The sequence below is a fragment of the Rhinopithecus bieti genome, unplaced genomic scaffold, assembly GCF_001698545.2.
Source record: "Rhinopithecus bieti isolate Rb0 unplaced genomic scaffold, ASM169854v2 scaffold_6513, whole genome shotgun sequence".
Taxonomy (NCBI): Eukaryota; Metazoa; Chordata; class Mammalia; order Primates; family Cercopithecidae; genus Rhinopithecus; species Rhinopithecus bieti.
The window spans coordinates 1,008,948-1,028,221 of record NW_016805931.1 but is presented as its reverse complement, the minus strand read 5'-3'; the positions used below and the strand labels follow the sequence as shown (position 1 = coordinate 1,028,221).

At 39.9% G+C, this 19,274-nt stretch overlaps 2 protein-coding genes across 8 annotated transcripts in view; one reads left to right on the top strand and one right to left on the bottom strand.

Moving 5' to 3' along the window:
• The window catches only part of DDX4 (DEAD-box helicase 4), a 78,666-nt gene extending 71,760 nt beyond the window's left edge, over positions 1-6,906 (bottom strand). For 5 of the 7 annotated variants that reach the window (XM_017874201.1, XM_017874205.1, XM_017874202.1 and 2 more), the window contains exons 1-2: positions 6,802-6,905; positions 5,888-5,970 (exon numbers count right to left, since the gene is read on the bottom strand). In XM_017874201.1, coding sequence (XP_017729690.1) covers positions 5,888-5,956 — 69 coding nt within the window. In that variant the 5' untranslated portion in view covers positions 5,957-5,970; positions 6,802-6,905. Of the gene's footprint in view, positions 1-5,887; positions 5,971-6,801 lie in introns of all 7 variants that reach the window. The other 2 variants (XM_017874207.1, XM_017874203.1) reach the window with 1 other exon arrangement.
• Positions 6,907-18,641: 11,735 nt separating this feature from the next.
• On the top strand, positions 18,642-19,012 carry LOC108530986 (small ubiquitin-related modifier 1). The gene has a single exon (XM_017874200.1). It carries the CDS (start codon positions 18,703-18,705, stop codon positions 19,009-19,011), a length of 309 nt encoding a protein of 102 aa, XP_017729689.1. The 5' UTR covers positions 18,642-18,702; the 3' UTR covers position 19,012.
• The last annotated feature ends 262 nt before the right edge of the window (positions 19,013-19,274 follow it).

The following is a 19,274-nucleotide window of genomic DNA, read 5'->3' as shown; positions in this document are numbered from 1 at the left end:
AAAAAAAAAAAAAAAAAAAAAAAAAAATTCACTGTAAAGTACATTCACTTATGGACTGAAAACAATTTATATATGCAACCTGCCACTGCACTACAACTACAATGAAAAGGTATATCCTCAGCTATTAGCATCAGAATATTCATGGTTAATTTTAATCAAATTTGCCACAGCAGTAGCTGAAGACTGTCTTTGCTCTGAAATACTAACTGTTCCACTTTCCCTACTTTAGGCTAAAGAAAATTATTTACTATTAACACACAAGCATTACATTAGCAGTGGTCGAATTACTGCTGGATTTAGAAAATTCAACTTGTTATAAAATCAATAGCTGAATGCAGGTTAATTTTGGAAACTTCCAACATTTCTCCGGACAGCTCTAGATTAAGGACAATTTGAGTAAATTTTTTTCTCACTTCTAACTCTTAGGGTGTCAATCCACAGCTTTACTCCTTCTCACATAAACTTCCTTTAATTATGGCAAAAGTTCAGAATAGAGCTCTGAAATTCTTGCACATGACAATCAGAATTTAATAATTTCAGAATGAAAGGAAATCTACAGATGATCTCTTAATCAACTGACTATATTACAACAGTTAAAATGTTCCTTCAAATAAGTTCTTTTAACTAAATCCCAAACCTAGAGAGAATGCACCAAGGTAGGCATCTTTAGGTAACATCTATTTGCTACAATTTCTTTCACAAAGACACTGACTTTTAAAACTACTTTAAAAAAGCTCAAGAGTCGTCCAAACATTTTTCTGAGTCATCATGAAGAGCACAAAGACAACAACATACTTGAAATGCCTTGGGGTTTTGGTAATTGCTACAGTAAAAAAAAAAAAAAAGTTCCAGTTTATTACTACCACAGACATTAAAACAAGAACAATTATTCAATATTTTATATTCAAAATCTGAAGACTTTTTTCTTGTTTGCAATGCTCAACGTACTAGAGTGAATAGAGCCAAAAAAACAAAAACAAAAAAAAGACTGGTTTTACAAGTGTTAGAAAACACTCTTACACTAAAGAACTGAAACACTTATTGTTACTCTTCAAGCTATGGAACTTAATATCCCACATACATCCAACTTACAAATTCCAAGATGAATTTTGAAAAAAGACATCAAAAATAATTTCCAACAGAATTTTATCATGAAAAACCTTAAGCAGCTGGGCGCGGTGGCTCACACCTGTAATTCCAAAACTTTGGGAGGCCGAGGCAACCAGATCACCTGAAGTCAGGAGTTCAAGACCAGGCTGTCCAACATGGTGTAATCCCATCTCTACTAAAAATACAAAAATTAACCAGGCATGGTGGCGGGCGCCTGTAATCCCAGCGACTCAGGAGACTGAGGCAGGAGAATCGCTTGAACCCAGGAGGTGGAGGTTGCAGAGAGCCGAGATTTGCACCACTGCACTCCAGCCTGGGTGACAGAAACTGTCTCTTTTCAAAAAAAAAAAAAAAAAAAGAAAGAAAGAAAGGAGAAAAAGGAGAAAAGGGGTCACAGCAGATGAAATTAAGTTAAAAGATTTTGAGATGAGATTACCCTGGATTATCAGCATGAGTCCTAATTGCCATCACAAGTGTCCTTATAACAGAGAGGTAGAGGGAGATAACACAAAGACCCACAAAGGAGGCGGCAATGTGAAGAGAGAGCCAAGAGATACGCAGCCACAAGCCAAGGAATGCCTATAGCCACTAGAAGCTAGAAGAAGCAAAGATTCTGTCCAAGAACCTCCAGAGAAAGGGCAACCCTGCTGACACCTTGATTTTTAACTTCAGGCTTCCAGAACTATAAGAATAAATTTATGTTGCTTTAAGTTACCCAGTTTGTGTTAATTTGTTATAGCAGCCACAGAAAATTAATACAATGGCCTTCTTATTGCCCTAATACCCCAAGGTTGTTCCCTCCTCCTTCTCAAAGGTTCCTTGAGAACCTTTGCACATGATGTCCTGCTGGGACTCCTTTAAGTCTCAGGCTCATGAGTCACTGTCTCAGAGAAGCCTTCCCTCTCCAACTAAATCCATCCCACACCAGTCTCACACACACATTTCTCTAATTTTTATAGTACTTTTCACTATAATTATTTGGTTCTCAAACAGGCTTATTCTGTCTTCTCCAGTAAAATACAATGTAACAGCAAATACCTTATGTTCACCACTATCTCTCCATCACCTACTAGAACTCAAAGATATGCTGAATGAATCATAGGTCTTGTCATTAGCTTACCTCTTAAAATACTTAGCTGTAAACCATTATTATCTCTCAAACCACCCAAATGCACCAATTTAGATATTTCAAATGTTTAACACATAAGGGTTCTCATATGCAGCTACAAATAAAAAGGGCATTTTGATGAACACATTTTTTTCACCAGTATTCTTATTTTCAATTTTGGCATATCATAATACGTTTATTTTCTAATCTCAACAATTATTACTAACATTGCTACTGCTGCTTAATAAAATTACAATTGTGGATGGTCTAATTACTCAATTACTGTTTCCACTTTAACCACAAGAGATTTTGCCTTCTGAAATGTGCCACAAAAATGGCAAATAGATCTGACAGAAGTGATCACTATACTGGCTTACTTTCATGGTCAGTTAACAAGAAGCCTTACAGCTAGTAAGTAAGCAACGGAATTATCTAATACACTCACCATACCCATCCATTCTAACACTCACCCCAATAAGTCTGCAAGCAATGCGCAAATGCCTAACTGTTGAGCTTTCTGGACTATATAATTGCCAGATTATCGAATCTTTCTTAACTTCACATCTTTCGCTATTCTATCCCCAGGTGGTACAATCACTTTAAAATCTAGAATTGAGAAGTTCTACCTAAAATTCTATCAGTTCTACTAGAACAATGACATATTATTTCAAAATTATATAAGCGTATGTCAATATTAAGTCTCCAAATAAAGTTCCTGAGAAGCACTCAGAAAAGGATCATCACAGACAAAACCGCTATAAATTTAAAAGAGAAGGCCAGCTTTTTCTTGAAAACCAAATTCAGTTAGAAAAACAAATCAAAATGGTATATTTAAAAGAAATGGAATAAAAGACTGTAGATTTCTTCTACATAAAGATGTAAGGTATTCATCTCTAGTTTCTGCATTTTTTTTTTTTTTTTTTTGAGACAGAGTCTTGCTCCATTGCCTAGGCTGGAGTGCAGCTACCCAGTCTCAGCTCACTGCAATCTCTACCTTCCGATTTCAAGCGATTCTCCTGCCTCAGCCTCCTGAGTAGCTGAGGCTACTGGCGCATGCCACCACGCCCAGCTAATTTTTTGTATTTTTAGTAGAGAAGGGGTTTTGCTGCATTGGCCCGGCTGGTCTTGAACTCCTGGCCTCAAGTGATCTGGCTGTCTCAGCCTCCCAAAGTGCTGGGATTACAGGCATGAGCCACTGCACGTGCCCATCTCTGCACTTTTTATTCAACCTAGGAAGGCAAATAAAGATCCTGAATGCACCATGTTCTTTTGAGTCAACTAAGCCCAAGAACTAATGGCACAACCAGCACAACACCAGGTGTTAAGTTCGCAGACAAATGCAAAAGATATACTACAAATTCACCCAACACAAATGTATTAAGCATCATAAGGTAGACTTGTCAACATATTCAATTTAGTCTTCCCAATGTGAAGAAACTATGTTATTGAATAGCATAAAAATCCCAAAAAGGTAAATCTGAAAGATTTGACAGTCATCCTTAATTTCAGAAACCCAATGCAATAAATATGCACAACATGCTACAGTGCAGCGTGCTGCTAAAACACTTCATGAAGACAAAACTTTATTCCCCCTGGCTATTAAAACCAGGGGGAATAAAGTATGTATCTGTGAATTAAACTTTGTATTATAACAAATCTATTGAGAACAAGGAGGTAAAAGAACTATAAAAACTGTCCTCTGAACAAGTAATTCCATTTTTGAAAAAAATTACCAAATTAAAACAAATAAGATGTAAACATTAATGACAATACCAGAGTGAGAAGTTAACACCACTGAAATTCCTACAGAAGTTGTAATACGGAATAGTTAGTGCTGAGGTGTGAAAAAAGATGGATTCAAAAGTTACTATCATATGGCTGGATGTGGTGGCCCATGCCTGTAATCCCGGCACTTTGGGAGGCCAAAGTGGGAGGATCACCTGAGGTCAAGAGTTTGAGACCAGCCTGGCCAATATAGTGAAACCCTGCGTCTACTAAAAATACAAAAAAAAAAAAAAAAAAAAATTAGCTGGGTGTGGTGGTACACACCTGTAGTCCCAGCTACTTGGGAGGCTGAGCCAGAAGAATCGCTTGAACCTGGGAGGCAGAAGTTACAGCAAGCCGAGATGGCACCACTGCACTCCAGCCTGGGCAACAGAGTGAAACTCCATCTCAAAAAAAAAAAAAGAAAAAAAATTACTGTTATATACTATCATCAAAACTATATAAAACATGTTTCGGCCAGGCATGGTGGCTCACGTCTGTAATCCCAGCACTTTGGAAGGCTGAGGTGAGTGAATCACCTGAGATCAGGAGTTCAAGACCAGGCTGGCCAACATGGTGAAACCCCATCTCTACTAAAAATATAAAAATTAGCTGAGCATGGTGGCATGCGCCTGTAGTCTCAGCTGAGCAAGGCTGAGGCAGGAGAATCTCTTGAACCCAGAAGGCAGAGGCGGCAGTGAGCCCAGATTGCACGACTGCACTCCAGCCTGGGTGACAGAGCAAGACTCTGTACCAAAAACAAAAAATGTCTGGAAAAAACAGAAGAAACTTGACTAAAAAATTTAACAGGAGTGCTTGTCTAGTGGGCAAGATTTGTAGGTGACTTTCTCCTCTTTTCCCAAAACTATAATATTTTTATGATGAGAAGAGAACTATAAAAAGATAACATAGTCCAGGTGCAATGGCTCGCGCCTGTAATCCCAACACTTTGAGAATTTTGCCTGAACTCAGGAGTTGGAGACCAGCCTGGGCAATACAGTGAGACTTCATCTCTACAAAAATTTTTAAAAATTAAAAAAAAAAGGTAATATGTTATTTCTTTAAAAAAGTTCCAAGACAAGAAACATGATAAATTTATATTAGCATTTTGGGTATTTTAATATAAACATCACATATAGATCAAATTCAACTAAGACAAAAGATTGCATATTTTATATTTTTGTCTAAAATAAGAACTTCCACTAAGGCAAAACTTGAAATCAAAGTGTCAGAACTGACATACACTCAAACTGGAAATTCTGAAGGGGGAAAAAAAAAATCAACTTGTAGAGACATCATCAAGTAAGTAACTCATGCAAAATAATCTCTTATCTTTTAAAGTACCTTTATTAATCTTTTTAAAGCCAATTTCCAAGTCAGAACTGAAGCCCAAAAAGTTTACCCCACTGTCCCCTGCTAAATTACAACGTAACTCCCCAAATGCCATTAAGAAAAAAGATCTGAAGATTCATAAAAACTGACGTTACCAACTCAATCAGCCTAGTATTATTTATTCTGAGAGCCCTCCTTGCACAAAATCAATTTTCAGAATTCAAAATATCTCCCAAAACGTAATTATTGTTTTCAATTTTCCATACAAGGGTCTTTCACTGATACCAACCACATTTGTCCAAGTTTGCTTTCACCTGAAGAAGTCCTAAATCATTGAGATTTAAATTAGGTCATTAATATTGTTACATCTATTTTAGTTTTTAATTATCAAATTGCCTCAAGCTATTGTATCCTATACGAGGCGTAGCTTGCCTCTTACTCCCCATATAATAGTTAATAACAATCACATGGAGATAAACACTGGCACAGACTGTATAATTTAGAACTCTCACCACAGTGATTTTCAACTTTGATAAAATCCATAGCACTTAACTCAACTTTAAATGTTATTACCTTCTCAAATATGGGAACATAGGAAGACATATGAGGGTTGATTTCTGCTTCCCAATCTTCATCTCCCATGGTGGCTTCAAGTTCTATTCAGAAAAAAAAAAAATGCATATTTGGACTCAGATCAGAATCATAACTTTAAAAGTATAAACTCATTGTTTCACATACACCTCTCGAAACTACCCAACTAGGTGCTGATACCCCAGAAGCTTTTTCCAAAGAAGGAATTAGGTCTCTTCTTATCTAAAGGTGGCATTTATCTCCTTTTTTATCTTTAAAAACTAGTTGAACCTCTTACCTAGTCATTCTAGCAATCACCATGTCCCCAGCGAGACTTAGGCTTTTCCCAAAAATCTGTTCATAGAATTTATCTCCTCCCTCAAAGAGTCCCCAAACGACTTACTGAATATTAAGGGAGAGGAAAATTTTTTCAGAAACTACTTAAGATTTCTCCCTTCCCAAGATTAACATCTAAGGTGGACAGGATGTTTGCTTTGGGGTGTTTCTGGTGTGCGCGGGGGCAGGGGTAAGGGAGTTGGCGGGGAGGTGGCAATTGGGTGAAGAGGGAGGCCTTGGATTTTAGTGGGGAAGGGAAGAAGGGTAGGGTCGCCCAAATCCTGCCGACAAAGGACAACCAGCTTCAACTAGAAGGGTTTGTACACAAATGGTACTAGGACCATGTCTGTTCAGACAAAACGCAGTGTAGAGGCCGGGAAGAAGGCCCCTTTGCCTCCTCTGCAGGCCGCAAGCCCAGACTTTGGGCACCCATAAGACTCTTGAGACCCTGAGGCAGAAAGACTCCGAAGGACGGCTTCGAAACCCCGCCTACCCCATCCACTCTTTGACCAAAGACCGGTTACTGGGGAGGCCGTACGACCGAATTCAGGCCAGTTCCCGCAGAAAGGCAGCTCACTCACCTCCCCGCTGTTTCCTCTCCCAAGTCCTCGCAGGCGCCCACGCGGCTTAAACGGCTGCACGTGCAAGACGCCCACTGCGTCAGGTGCGTGCTCCAACAACAAATGGCGTCTGTTGACGATTGGCTGGTGCCTAGCGCCACCAGCAAATCATCGCTCAGATGTCCAGTGGCGTCCCGCCTCCACTTCTAGCCTGCGCATTCCCTAAACGCTAGCGTTCGGGTACCTATGGCGACGCTCTGGCCTCCTCGCCAAATGGTCTTTTGGGCCTGCGGGTACAAGGCTGGCGGAGGGCCCACTCGTGTCCACGTTCTCTGGTGGGGTCCTTATTCTGGAGACGCTCTGGATTTTCCTTGTGCAAGCTCCACAAGCTAAAGATGTCCACCTGCCTTTTTTCTAACAAAAAATGATAGTAAAAGGGGAAAGGGATAATGCCCTCCCTACTCGGCCTCTTCGGTGCTCTCTCCCATTTTACCCATCGCAGTCCCTGGGCAGTTGGCCCCTCGGGTTCTGCATTTCAGAGGCTCGCTTCACATCCGGGGATTCCAGGTGCCTCAAAGTGGAGCTGAGGCCCATGGACGAGGTGCATTCCCTTTTCCTTCTAGTAAGGGGGGCAGGGATGAGACTCCGTCCAGCTGGTACCCCAGGAAGTTGTAAAGAAAGTTAGACTCGGCTGGGCATGGTGGCTCACGCCTGTAATCCCAGCACTTTGGGAGGCCGAGGCGGGCAGATCACATGAGGCTATGAGTTCGAGACCAGCCTGGCCAAAATGGCGAAACCCCGTCTCTACTAAAATTACAAATAGCCGGGTGTGGTGGCGGGCGCCTGTAGTCCCAGTTACTCAGGAGGCTGAGGCAGGAGAATCGCTTGAACCTGGGAGGCAGAGGTTGCAATGAGCAGAGATCATGCCATTGCTCTCTACTTGGGCGATGGAGTGAGAGAGAAAAAAGAAAAGCCTGTAAGAGTTGGAGGGGTCCACCACTTTGGAAGGAAACAGGCTCTGCTCCAGAAGAAGGGAGGAAATTTGTGCTAGCATAGGTCATTCATCAAGGCTTGGATTTGTGGTCCACCTGTTTACATTCCTTCGGGCATTAGCCAAAGTGGCCAAGGGTTATTTTGATACTTCATGCTGCCTTAAATCAGATTTTCTTGTTTTGTCCCCAGCCCCCAACCCCAAAGCAGGTAAAATCCCTCAGTATTTTCCCCAGCCCTTCAAAAAGCGTGACCATGGGCTGTTTTAAAAGTGTAGTTCTCAGAGGCCGGGCGCGATGGCTCATGCCTGTAATCCAGCACTTTGGGAGGCTGAGGCAGGCAGATCACGAGGTCAGGCGATGGAGACCATCCTGACTAACACGGCGAAACCCCATCTCTACTAAAAATATAAAAAATTAGCCAGGCGTGGTGGCGGGCGCCTGTAGTCCCAGCTACTCGGGAGGCTGAGGCAGGAGAATGGCATGAACCCGGGAGGCGGAGCTTGCAGTGAGCCGAGATCGTGCCACTGCACTCCAGCCTAGGTGACAGAGCAAGACTCCGTCTCAAGAAAAAAAAAGGTGTAGTTCTCATTTTTGTTGTTGTTTCTGTCATTTTCCCTTCTCTGAATCTTTGAAGAAATTCCTATCTCATTCAGGAACATAAATAGCAACACAGTTGGATACTGGTACATAAAGGATGAAGCACTTAATAGGCTCAGGCTTGGTTCATACTTTTTATCTCTATACTTTTTATCTCTAGAACCATTACCACCAAGTATGTCAGGATTTATCTAGTTAGCAATAAACTTTGTCAGATTATTCTCAAGGTGATTAAAATGAATTTATTTATTTATTTATTTATTTTTGAGACAAGGTCTCACTCTGTCACCCAGAGGGGAGTGCACTGGCATGATCACAGCTTACCGCAACCTCAACCTCCTGTGCTCAAGTGATCCTCCCACCTCAGCCTCCCAAATAGCTGGGACTACAGGGGCGTGCCACCATGCCCAGCTAATTAAAAAAAAAAAAAATTTGTAGAGAAAGAGTCTCTCTGTGTTGCCCAGGTTGGTCTCCAATTCCTGGCCTCAAGTGAGCCTTCTGCCTCAGCCTCCCAAAGTGCTGGGATTACAGCCATAAGCTGCCACACCCAACCTTAAAAGATTATATTTAGGCCGGGCGCGGTGGCTCACGCCTGTAATCCCAGCACTTTGGGGAGGCAAGGCGGCGTGGATAACTAAGAGGTCCAGGGACTTGAGACAATCCTGGCTAAGACGGTGAACCCCGTCTCTGCTAAAAATTACAAAAAATTTAGCCGGCGCGTTGGCAAGGCGGGCCTGTAGTCCAAGCTACTTGGAGGCTGAGACAGGAGAATGGCGTGAACCAGGGAGCGGAGCTTGCAGTGAGCCAAGATCACGCACTGCACTCCAGCCTGGGTGATGAGCAAGACTCCATCTCAAAAAAAAAAAAAAAAAAAAAAAAAAAGATTATATCTTAGGCTGGGCACAGGTGGCTCACGCACTGTAATCCCAGCACTTTGGGGAGGGCGGAGGCGGTGTGGATCACAGAGGTCAGGAGATCAAGACATCCTGGCTACCACGGTGCAACACTGTCTCTACTAAAGAATACCAAAAAATTGTCCGGCGTGGTGCCAAGCGCCCTCAGTCCCAGCTACTTGGGAGGCTGAGCAGGAGAATCACTTGTTCAAACCCGGAGAGGCGGGAGTTGCAGTGAGCGAGATCGCGAGACGAGACTAGGCAAAAAAAAAAAAAAAAAAAAAAAAAAAAAAAAAAAAAATTATATTTAACAAAAGGTCAAACCAAAATACAGTTCGATATAATTCATTTAAATAATTTCATTTTTAAACCAAATTTTCACATCACATACCTCGAGGCATGGTGGGAGGAGAGCAACAATCTTTCAACGGTTACTGAATTTGTATTCGGGTCCTCTAAGGTATTTTAATTCCATTCAATTAGAGATTGTTACTTACAAAATTTTTAATTCTTATGGGAAAACTTTACTAAGCAGAAAAAGCAAGATATAAAATCACTGTATGAGAGAATGACAACTAGGTTTTTTTTTCAAGTATGGAAAAACTTGGGCAAATTTTCTAAATGAAGACTTTTTTAAAAAGCAGCGACATTCTCATGCTTGTTCACTCACTTGGAGAGTACAGATTCTTGTGCTCTCAGGTACTTGCAATAATGACTCCTAATGAAAAAGTCTGGCATGTATAATGTTGGTGAGAGGAATCCTTGGTTAAGAAAAAGTGGGAATCTGATGAGAAATGAAGTTCAATAGCATAAATAAGCAGTGGATAAAATAAATTATAATTTAAATATTGACCCATGAATAGTGAAAAAAGATAGTTTTGAAAGATTTGCTTCTTCATTGTGTGTTCAAGAAAGTGAAGCTAATATTCTATTTTTCTGATTCCCCCTTATGGATCTTAAGTTAGTGTTAGTGATGTCTGGTTGTAACATAAGAAAAGGGTAGGAATTCACTTAGGTGCAAAATAAGCTTAAAGGCACCTACTGTACACAGGGTACGCAGCTAGGTGTTAAGTAAAATTGGCCCATTATCTCAAGGAACATGTTCTAGTGGAAAGAATGGCAGTGGCAACTGGAATTTAAAATCTTAAGACTGCTGTGTCTAATGATTAACCTGAAAAGCTCAGGGTGAAAAACACTTTATTGTATACAGTTCCTCCAAATCTCTAAATCCCATAATTAGAAGGATTGATTCAAGCAGACCAAATTTCCTCAAATGAAGTCTCAGTTTAATCAAAGTTTGTAGTTAAGACCCTTCACACTTTTGAAACAACTAAATTCTCAAAGTTAATACAAATAAAGAAACTGATCTTTTAGTCTTTTTATCTTTTTCAGCATTACTTCATCTTATTCAATAATGATTTCATTGATTGATTGTGGCTAGTGCCATGTCACACTGTTAAAATTATTTTAATTCCAACCAGTAGGCCAAAATGATCACCCTCAAATGGATAGAGTATACGTTCATTCTTAGGTTAACTATAAATATTTGAGAATAGTTAGAAATATTCAAGAAATTAGGTACACAAATAATTTGAGAATCTCATTACTATGCAAAAATCACAAATTACTAAAGATAAAATATGAAATACAGTAGGTTGGAGGCCGCGGCAACTGTGGTCACTACCTATAATCTAGCATTTGGGCAGGCTGAGCGTGGGTGGATCACTTGAGGTCAGGAGTCAAGAACCAGCCTGCGCCAACCATGATGAAACCCTGTGCTCTACTAAAAATACAAAAATTAGCTGGGCGTGCTGGCGGTCAATCTGGTAATCCTGGCAATTGGGAGGCTGAGCATTCGAGAATCACTTGAAACCCGGGGCATAGGTTGCAGTGAGCCAGATTGCCACCACTGCCACTCAGCCTGGGCAACAGAGCGAGACCCATCTAAAAAAATTAAAAATAGATAATACTGTTAAGGTTGGAGCCCTGTAAAATACACAAATGGGAAGGGATGGATACAATGATGCTAGTACACACCTGAGGAAGAATTCAACAGGAGAGAGGGTGTTCAGCATACCACCAGGTTCAGAAGAAACTTCTTGTATTTTATTTTTCCGTAATGGCTAGGGCAACATTTACTAAGGTGGTAATACTACCACTGCAGTTATAAACATTCATGGACATTTTCTTTGATAGTTGATTTTAATGTTTATATATAGTATATATATATATATATTTTTTTTTTTTTTTTTTTTTTTTTTTTTTGAGACAGAGTGGCTCTGTCTCCGCAGGCGTGCGGAGTGCAGTGGCGGGATCTCAGCTCAGCTGCAAGCTGCGCCTCCGGTTTAGGCATTTCCTGCGGAACTCCTGGAGTAGCTGGGACGACAGGCGCCCGCTACCCGCCCGGCTATGGGTTTTTGTATTTTTCAGTCGTACGGGAGTTTCACCGTGTTAGCCCCGCGCAGGAGTCTCCGATCTCCTGACCTCGTATCTTGCCCATCTCGGGCCTCCCAAAGTACTGGGATTACAGGCTTGAGCCACCGTGCCCGGCCTATATTTATTGTAATATGTGTTAGAAAACTAGCACTGCAAATATGATTTCAGAAATATAATTGCTTAGACTGAAGCTAAAGTAAATGTTTTGTTTTTAAAACTTATTAAATTAAGAAAACTAAGGGCCGGGCGCAGTGGTTCACGCATGTAATCCCAGCACGTTGGGAGGCTGAGGTGGGTGGATCACGAGGTCAGGATATCGAGACTGTCCTGGCTAACACGGTGAAACCCTGTCTCTACTAAAAATACAAAAATGGTAAAATCATGAAGGTGGTATTCAAATGACTGAAGCTTGGGAAACACTGGTGCAAATTTAAAAGACTCTAAATCTGGGGGCTGGCCACTAGAGAAGTGTTCTCTATTATGAGTAAAGATATTTCATCAGCACCTGTTCTGATTCCATGCTTACCTAGCAACTTCTTGACTAATCACTCAACTTCCCTAGTGATTGGATACTGGGAAAGGAGGTGCCATAAATAAGACATACAAGCCTTACTTGCTCCTTATTATGAATTAATACATTGAAATTCTGGTTTAGAAATCAGTCTTGTTTGAGCTTAACTAGTGTTCCTGAGAGGTCCTGTTTGCAATCAACCAGCCTTCCTAGATGACATAACACAATCTGTGGCACCTAAACTCTGTTATCAGTGTGTTTAATGAGAGCTTAAAGTAAGTGAAGGATAAAAGTCAAATACTGTGTCAGGTTACCTTGGACAATACTTCCTTAGACTAAGGGGTCTTATTGGCCCTTTGTCACAGAACAGTAGTTTACCAGTGAACTATGGAATTTAGTGAAGAGTCACTAGGAAAGCATAGTACCCTAGGAGGAGAAGTAGTGACCAGACCCTGTCCATGAACCTTGGCCAGGAATGAATCTCTTTTTGTCTGCCTCTCTCAAGACTGAAGGATTACAGCTTTCAAATAGGAGGAAAGTCACCAGCAACTGGCTGTGAATTCAACATTGGTAATCTCTGATTGTTCATTTATTAGCCATATGACCTTGGGCAAATTATTTAATCTTTCTCTGTAAAATGGGGATAACCAGGGTCATCAGATACAGATATGGAGCTTGTATCCTGCAAAAAGGCACCAAACCAAAAGGCAAGAAATAGCTGAACCCTCCCTGCCTGCTCTCTACTGAACAAGCCGGGCACCTGCACAGCTGCATCTACTCATATGCGGCATCATTCCAATTCTCACAAAGGTTAAATTCCCTCTATTTAAAATACTTAGAATTGTTTCTACTTGCCTGATTGGTCCCTGACTGATACAGAGGTTTTATTGGAAAACTTCTTTGCCTGAAATCTGTCTTTTGGAGTTCTGAAACTTTTATAGAGTGCCTAACAAAAAGACTATCAATTTAGGACCTCACAAGGAGTTATCTACACTTGTTCCTTCTACTTCCTCACCTTTCAATCCTCAATCCACTGTAATCTGACTTCTGTCTCATTGCTTTATTGAAATTGCTACTGGCAAGGTCACATTGACCTCCTTGTTACCCTACCAGCAGTTTTCAGTTTTTAACCTAGGGGACCTCTTAGCAGTCAGTGACACCGTTGACCACTTCTTTATGAAAATACTCTATATGTAACTAGATAGCCATATGGAAAAAGACAAAATCTGACCTGTTTCTCACATTATACAGAGTAAGAAATTCACATATAAGAACAAAATACTATGCAAAACTAGAAGAAAACACTGATGAACTCTTCTGTACTTGCAAAAACTTTTCTACCTATGATTTAAAATCCTGAAGGAATAATTGTATGTAATATGACTAAGTAAAGGTTAAAAAATAAAACTTCATAGCAAAAAATAACTATAAGAAAGCCAAAAGACAAATGATAAGCTGGAGAAATATATATTTCAACATACATCCAGTAAAAGATTAAGATCTATAATATGGAGAGAGCTTCTAAAAGTAAAAAAGAAAAGATTAACAGATCTCAAGAAAATGGGCAAGAGATATAAACAAAGAGTTCACAGAAGAAGAAAAGCAAATAGTCCTTAAATAAATAAAGAAAATCTCAACTTCGTTTTAAGAGCAATGCAAATGAAAACTATACTGAGAAACAATTTTTCACCTATTCGAATGGCAAATGTTTGATAATGCACTCTGTTAGAAAGCTGTAAAGTAATAGGCACTCACATTACTCTTGGGAATGCACCATGGCATAACCCTGAGGGAAGGAAATTTGACAATATCTAGCAAAATTACACATGCATTTACCCTTTGATCCAGCAAACTTCCATCTGGAAGTTATCTCAGAGATACACTGGCAAAAAATACAAAAGGATTTTACACAAAGTTATTCACTGCAGAACCAAAAGCTAAAGGCTGAAAACAACCAAAAACTTCCTCAATAGCAGGGCAAAACATCTACCAATGGAACACTTTGCCATTATTAAAAGAAAAGAGGATTATCTCTATACACTGCTATGGAGTGATTGCCAGGATATATTATTGGAAAAAAACCAGAGTAGTGTGTCCAGTATGCTAGCTTATATCTACAAAGACATATTTGCTCATTTTTATTAGAAGGATAAACCAAAATTAATAAAATGGAAAGAAAAGAGGGAACCAGCAAAGGATAAGAACGTGTGCTAGGCCAGGTGCAAAGGGATTTCCCGGCCAGCAAATCTCTTTCTTACAGTAGAATGCTAGCTAACAAATGTAGAAGAACTAATAGAGGAGCTTTTTAGTTACCATTTTGCAACTATCATACTAATATTTGATTCTGGCTTACTAAAACTAGCAGCTGAAAGTTTGATGAAAAAAGGACATTAATAAGGTCTTATATAGTGTCTCCCCATGAATTAGTTACCAATTATAAAGAAAAAATAATAACTGTACAGTGGAGAAACCTGGAAGATACTATCTTAACCAAGTGACCAAAGTTAGTAGTACTGTTCTGGTGATCTACTGCTGCATAACAAACTACTCCAAAATTTGGTGGCTTAAAACTATTATTAACTTTCTTGGTTCTGTTGATTGAGGGGGCTCAGTTGGGATCTGTCATGGAATTACATCAGATGTTGGCTGGGACTTGATTCATCTTAAAGTTTGATATCAATTTATTTAACATTCAAGATGGCTTCTTTCTTGAGCTATCTGGTGGCTGGGATACCTGGAACAGTTGGGTGCTGGCCAGGCATCTCTCTCTCTCCAAGTGGCTAGCTTGAGCTTCCTCACAGTTGGTGGTCTCAGTCAGACTTCTTATGTTGGTGGCTTACCCCCAGAGTGAGCATTCCAACCAAGCAAACATTGCAAGGACAAAATTCCAAGAGACCAAGGCAGAAGCTGCAAGGCTTCTTCAGATCTAGTAGAAGAAAAAACGATCACATCTGCCACATTCGATTAGTTAAAAGAAAGTCATTGGGCCAGTCCAGATTCCAGGAGAGGCAACAACATAAGGCCATGAAAACTGGGGACATAGTTCACTGAAGAACTTGGAGACTAGCTATCAATGATGATCAATACGCATCATATGCCTCCAGATGTAATGCAGTAAGAAAGACACTGTAATACTCATGTGCTATTTCTGCCAGAAATGTTTAACTTGAACCTCATCATGAGGAAACTTGCGATAGATTCTAATTAAGGGACATTCTACCAAATAGCCTATACTCTTCAAAAATGTCAATGTCATGAAAGACAAAGAAAGGCTAAGGAATTAATTCAGATTAAAGGAGCCTAAAGAGACATGAAGACTAAATGCATGATTAATCCTGGGTTGGATGCTGGATGAGAAAAAAAGAATGCTATAAAGGACACTATTGGAACAATTGGTGAAATTTGAATTAGGTTTATAGATTAAATAAGAGCACTGTGTCAATAAAAATGATCTAATTGTAATAACTGTACTGTGAACATCCTTGTTTTTAGGAAATATACACCGAAGAATTTAAGGGCAGAGGCATATTGTCTGCAACTTAATCTCAAGTGGTTTAGGAAAAACTGTATGAGAGAGAGAGAGAGAGAGAAAGCCAGGAGGGGTGAAGAAGGGAGAGAATAATAAAACAAATATGGCAAAATGATAACAATGGGTAACTCTGGGTGAAAAGTATATGGGAATTCTTTGTGCTATCTTTGCAAAAATTTTTACAAGTTTGAAGTTATTTCAAATTAAAGAAAATATTTTCAAATGACAAAAACATATCAAAGATATTTTAAAATTTTATGACTTCATCATTAACGATGCAAAAAATAGTCCAAGTCAAAACCCAAATACCTTATTGGCCACCTTTGCTGGATGCTAGGGAATCAACCAATCTTGAAAACTAGTAAAAAGAAAGAAGCGGCCAGGTGCAGTTGCTCATGCCTGTAATCCCAGCACTTTGGGAGACTGAGGCAGGTGGATTACAAGGTCAGGAGTTCAAGACCAGCCTGGCCAATATGCTGAAATCCCGTCTCTACTAAAATACAAAATTAGCTGGGTGTGGTGGCATGCACCTGTAGTCCCAGCTACTCGGGAAGCTGAGGCAGAAGAATCATTTGAACCCAGGAGGCGGTGGTTGCAAGTGAGCTAAGATTGTGCCACTGCACTCCAGTCTGGGAAACAGAGCGAGACTCCGTCCCCCCACCACCCCCCAAAAAAGAAAGAATCAAATGTTTATACTACATTTCCTAAGCACACTTCATCTTGGAGTAATCAAACTGTTGAGGGAAAATTCTTCTCCTTAGAAGAATTCCAGCTAATAAACGAAAAATTCCTCTCTATTTTCTAGGCCAGGGATTGGGAAACCAAGGTCCTCAGGACAAACCTAGCCCAACACCTGTGGCTGTAAATAAACTGGAATACAGTTGTGTTGGCCCGTTTGTGCTTATTATAACAAAAATACCTGAGACTGGGTAATTTATAAAGAACATAAACTTACTTCTCACAGTTCTAGAGGCTGGGAGTCCAAGATTAAGGCACCAGCAGGATCAGTGTCTGGTGAGGGCTCAGTTTCCAGTTCCAAGATGGCAACGCGTTGCTGCATCCTCTGGAGGGGAAGAACACTGTGTCCTCACATGGCAGAAGAGTAAAGAGAGCAAACCTACTCTCTCAAGCCCTTTTATAAATGCCCTACTACATTCGTGAGAGCATAGCTCTCATAAGCATCACTTCCTAAAAAGGCCCCACTGAATTTTGGAGGTAACACGCATTCAAATCATGGCAGCCGTCACCCTAGTTGTTTACATATTGTCGATACTGGTTGCATTCACACCATAAAGGCAGAATTTAGTAGTTATGACAGAGACCACATGGCTATTGGGCCTAAAATATTTATCACTGGGCTGTTTACAGAAAAAGTTTGCCAATCCTTGCTCTAGTCCAGGAGAAGAATGGCCAATGACCTCCAGTGCCCAAACTGTGAGGGCACTATTACAAACTCACAGGGACATCACAGGGTATTTTAAATTTCTGAGGAAACAACAGTGACATCTGTCAGAAGCCATGTGAACTACCAGCTTGAGGTAATTCAAAGTTTCAACATTAGAGCAAATTACATTCTTTTGACTAACCTATCTTTGCAGTCAGGTTTTCAGTGGTAGATATGGTCTCAAGAAAGCGTTGTGCAGAATCCAGTTACAAACAGGAAATGAGGATAGTGGTGTCCCACCTGATTTCAAGGTTTCAGAAATTATGAGGTACCCAAGAGGTATAAACATCCCATTAGTAAGCGAATGTGGTTATTTAAGGATGAAATTAAAGTATTATTCTTTCTTTCAATTTATGTGTATATGTTAAAGTCACTACCAAGTTACTAGGACATAAATACATATGTTAAAAGTAATAGCAAAAACCATAATTACTTTTGCACCAACCTAATATTAATTTGTTTGACCCTAACTACTTAATAAACAGAAATGTTAGGTACTTCTTTTGACCTATGGGAACTGAGAAAAAATTATTCAGACACTAAAGGTGCCATGAACTTCTGATCTAGTGGATGATCATCAATGGCTGCTGAAACGATTAGGTGAAAAGCAGATGAGGAACTTTGTTATAGACAACATTTGAGCCCACTGAACAGCTTTAATCTCACAAAAGAAAGACCTCCAGAAATCGTGTGCTTCCCAAAGTGTTACAATAGAAGTACAAAACACTATCTATAAAGGCTTGATTTTAAAAAATTAAGTATGAATATTATCAATTGTTCAACTATCCAGACTTAACTACCAGCCTACAGCAATTAGAGGGAATACAGAATGTTAAATAACATTGCAGGGATATAATCAGCAAAATCTAGACTACAAGAAATTTTACTGGAAAAAATACTTCAGTTTCTTTGAAAAAAAAATGTAAAGGTAAAAAAGAGGTGGTTAACTTAGGACTAAAGGGGATGTAAGAAACATAACTAATTGCAATGTGTGAATCTTGTTTGGATCCTGACTCAAACCAACTGAATTAAATTACAGTACAATTCAAGAATTTGTAAATTCATGATACTAAATATTAATGTTTTAGTATGATAATTATATTGTGGTTATAATTTTTTAGATGAGTCTTTTGTTGTTGTTTTGAGACAGGGTCTCACTCTGTCACCCAGGCTGGACTGCAATAGTGCAATCTCACTGCAGCCTCAACCTCCCTGGACTCAGGTGATCCTCCCATCTCAGCCTCTCAAGTAGCTGGGACTACAGGTATACACCAACATGCCCAGCTAGTTTTTGTATTTTTTGTAGAAACAGGGTTTCTTCATGTTGCCCAGCCTCTTCTTGAACTCCTGGACTCAAGGGATCTATCTGCCTCAGCCTCCCAAAGTGCTGGGATTATAGGCATGAGCCACTGCACCCGGCCTTAAAAGAGTCTTTATCTTTTAGAAATACATACTGAGGGAGGTTCTGCCTACCCAAGGCCGCTGCTGTGCGGAGACCCCTGGGTGAAGCCACCGTCATCATGTCTGACCAGGAGGCAAAACCTTCAACTGAGGACTTGGGGGATAAGAAGGAAGGTGAATATATTAAACTCAAAGTCATTGGACAGGATAGCAGTGAGATTCACTTCAAAGTGAAAATGACAACACATCTCAAGAAACTCAAAGAATCATACTGTCAAAGACAGGGCGTTCCAATGAATTCACTCAGGTTTCTCTTTGAGGGTCAGAGAATTGCTGATAATCATACTCCAAAAGAACTGGGGATGGAGGAAGAAGATGTGATTGAAGTTTATCAGGAACAAACGGGGGGTTATTCAAACAGTTTATGATATTCTTTTTATTTTTTTTCTTTTCCTCAATCCTTTTTTAGTTTTAAAAATAGTTCTTTTATAGTGGTGTTCAAAAACGGAATTGAAAACTGGCACCCATCTCTTTGAACTCTGGAATTGTGAATTTAGTGCTCATTATTCATTATTGTTTGTTTTCATCGTGCTGATTTTTGGTGATCAAGCCCTCAGTCCCATTCATATTACCCTCCTCCTTTTTAAAAATTACGTGTGCATCAGAGAGGCCACCTTTTCAGGACATTGCA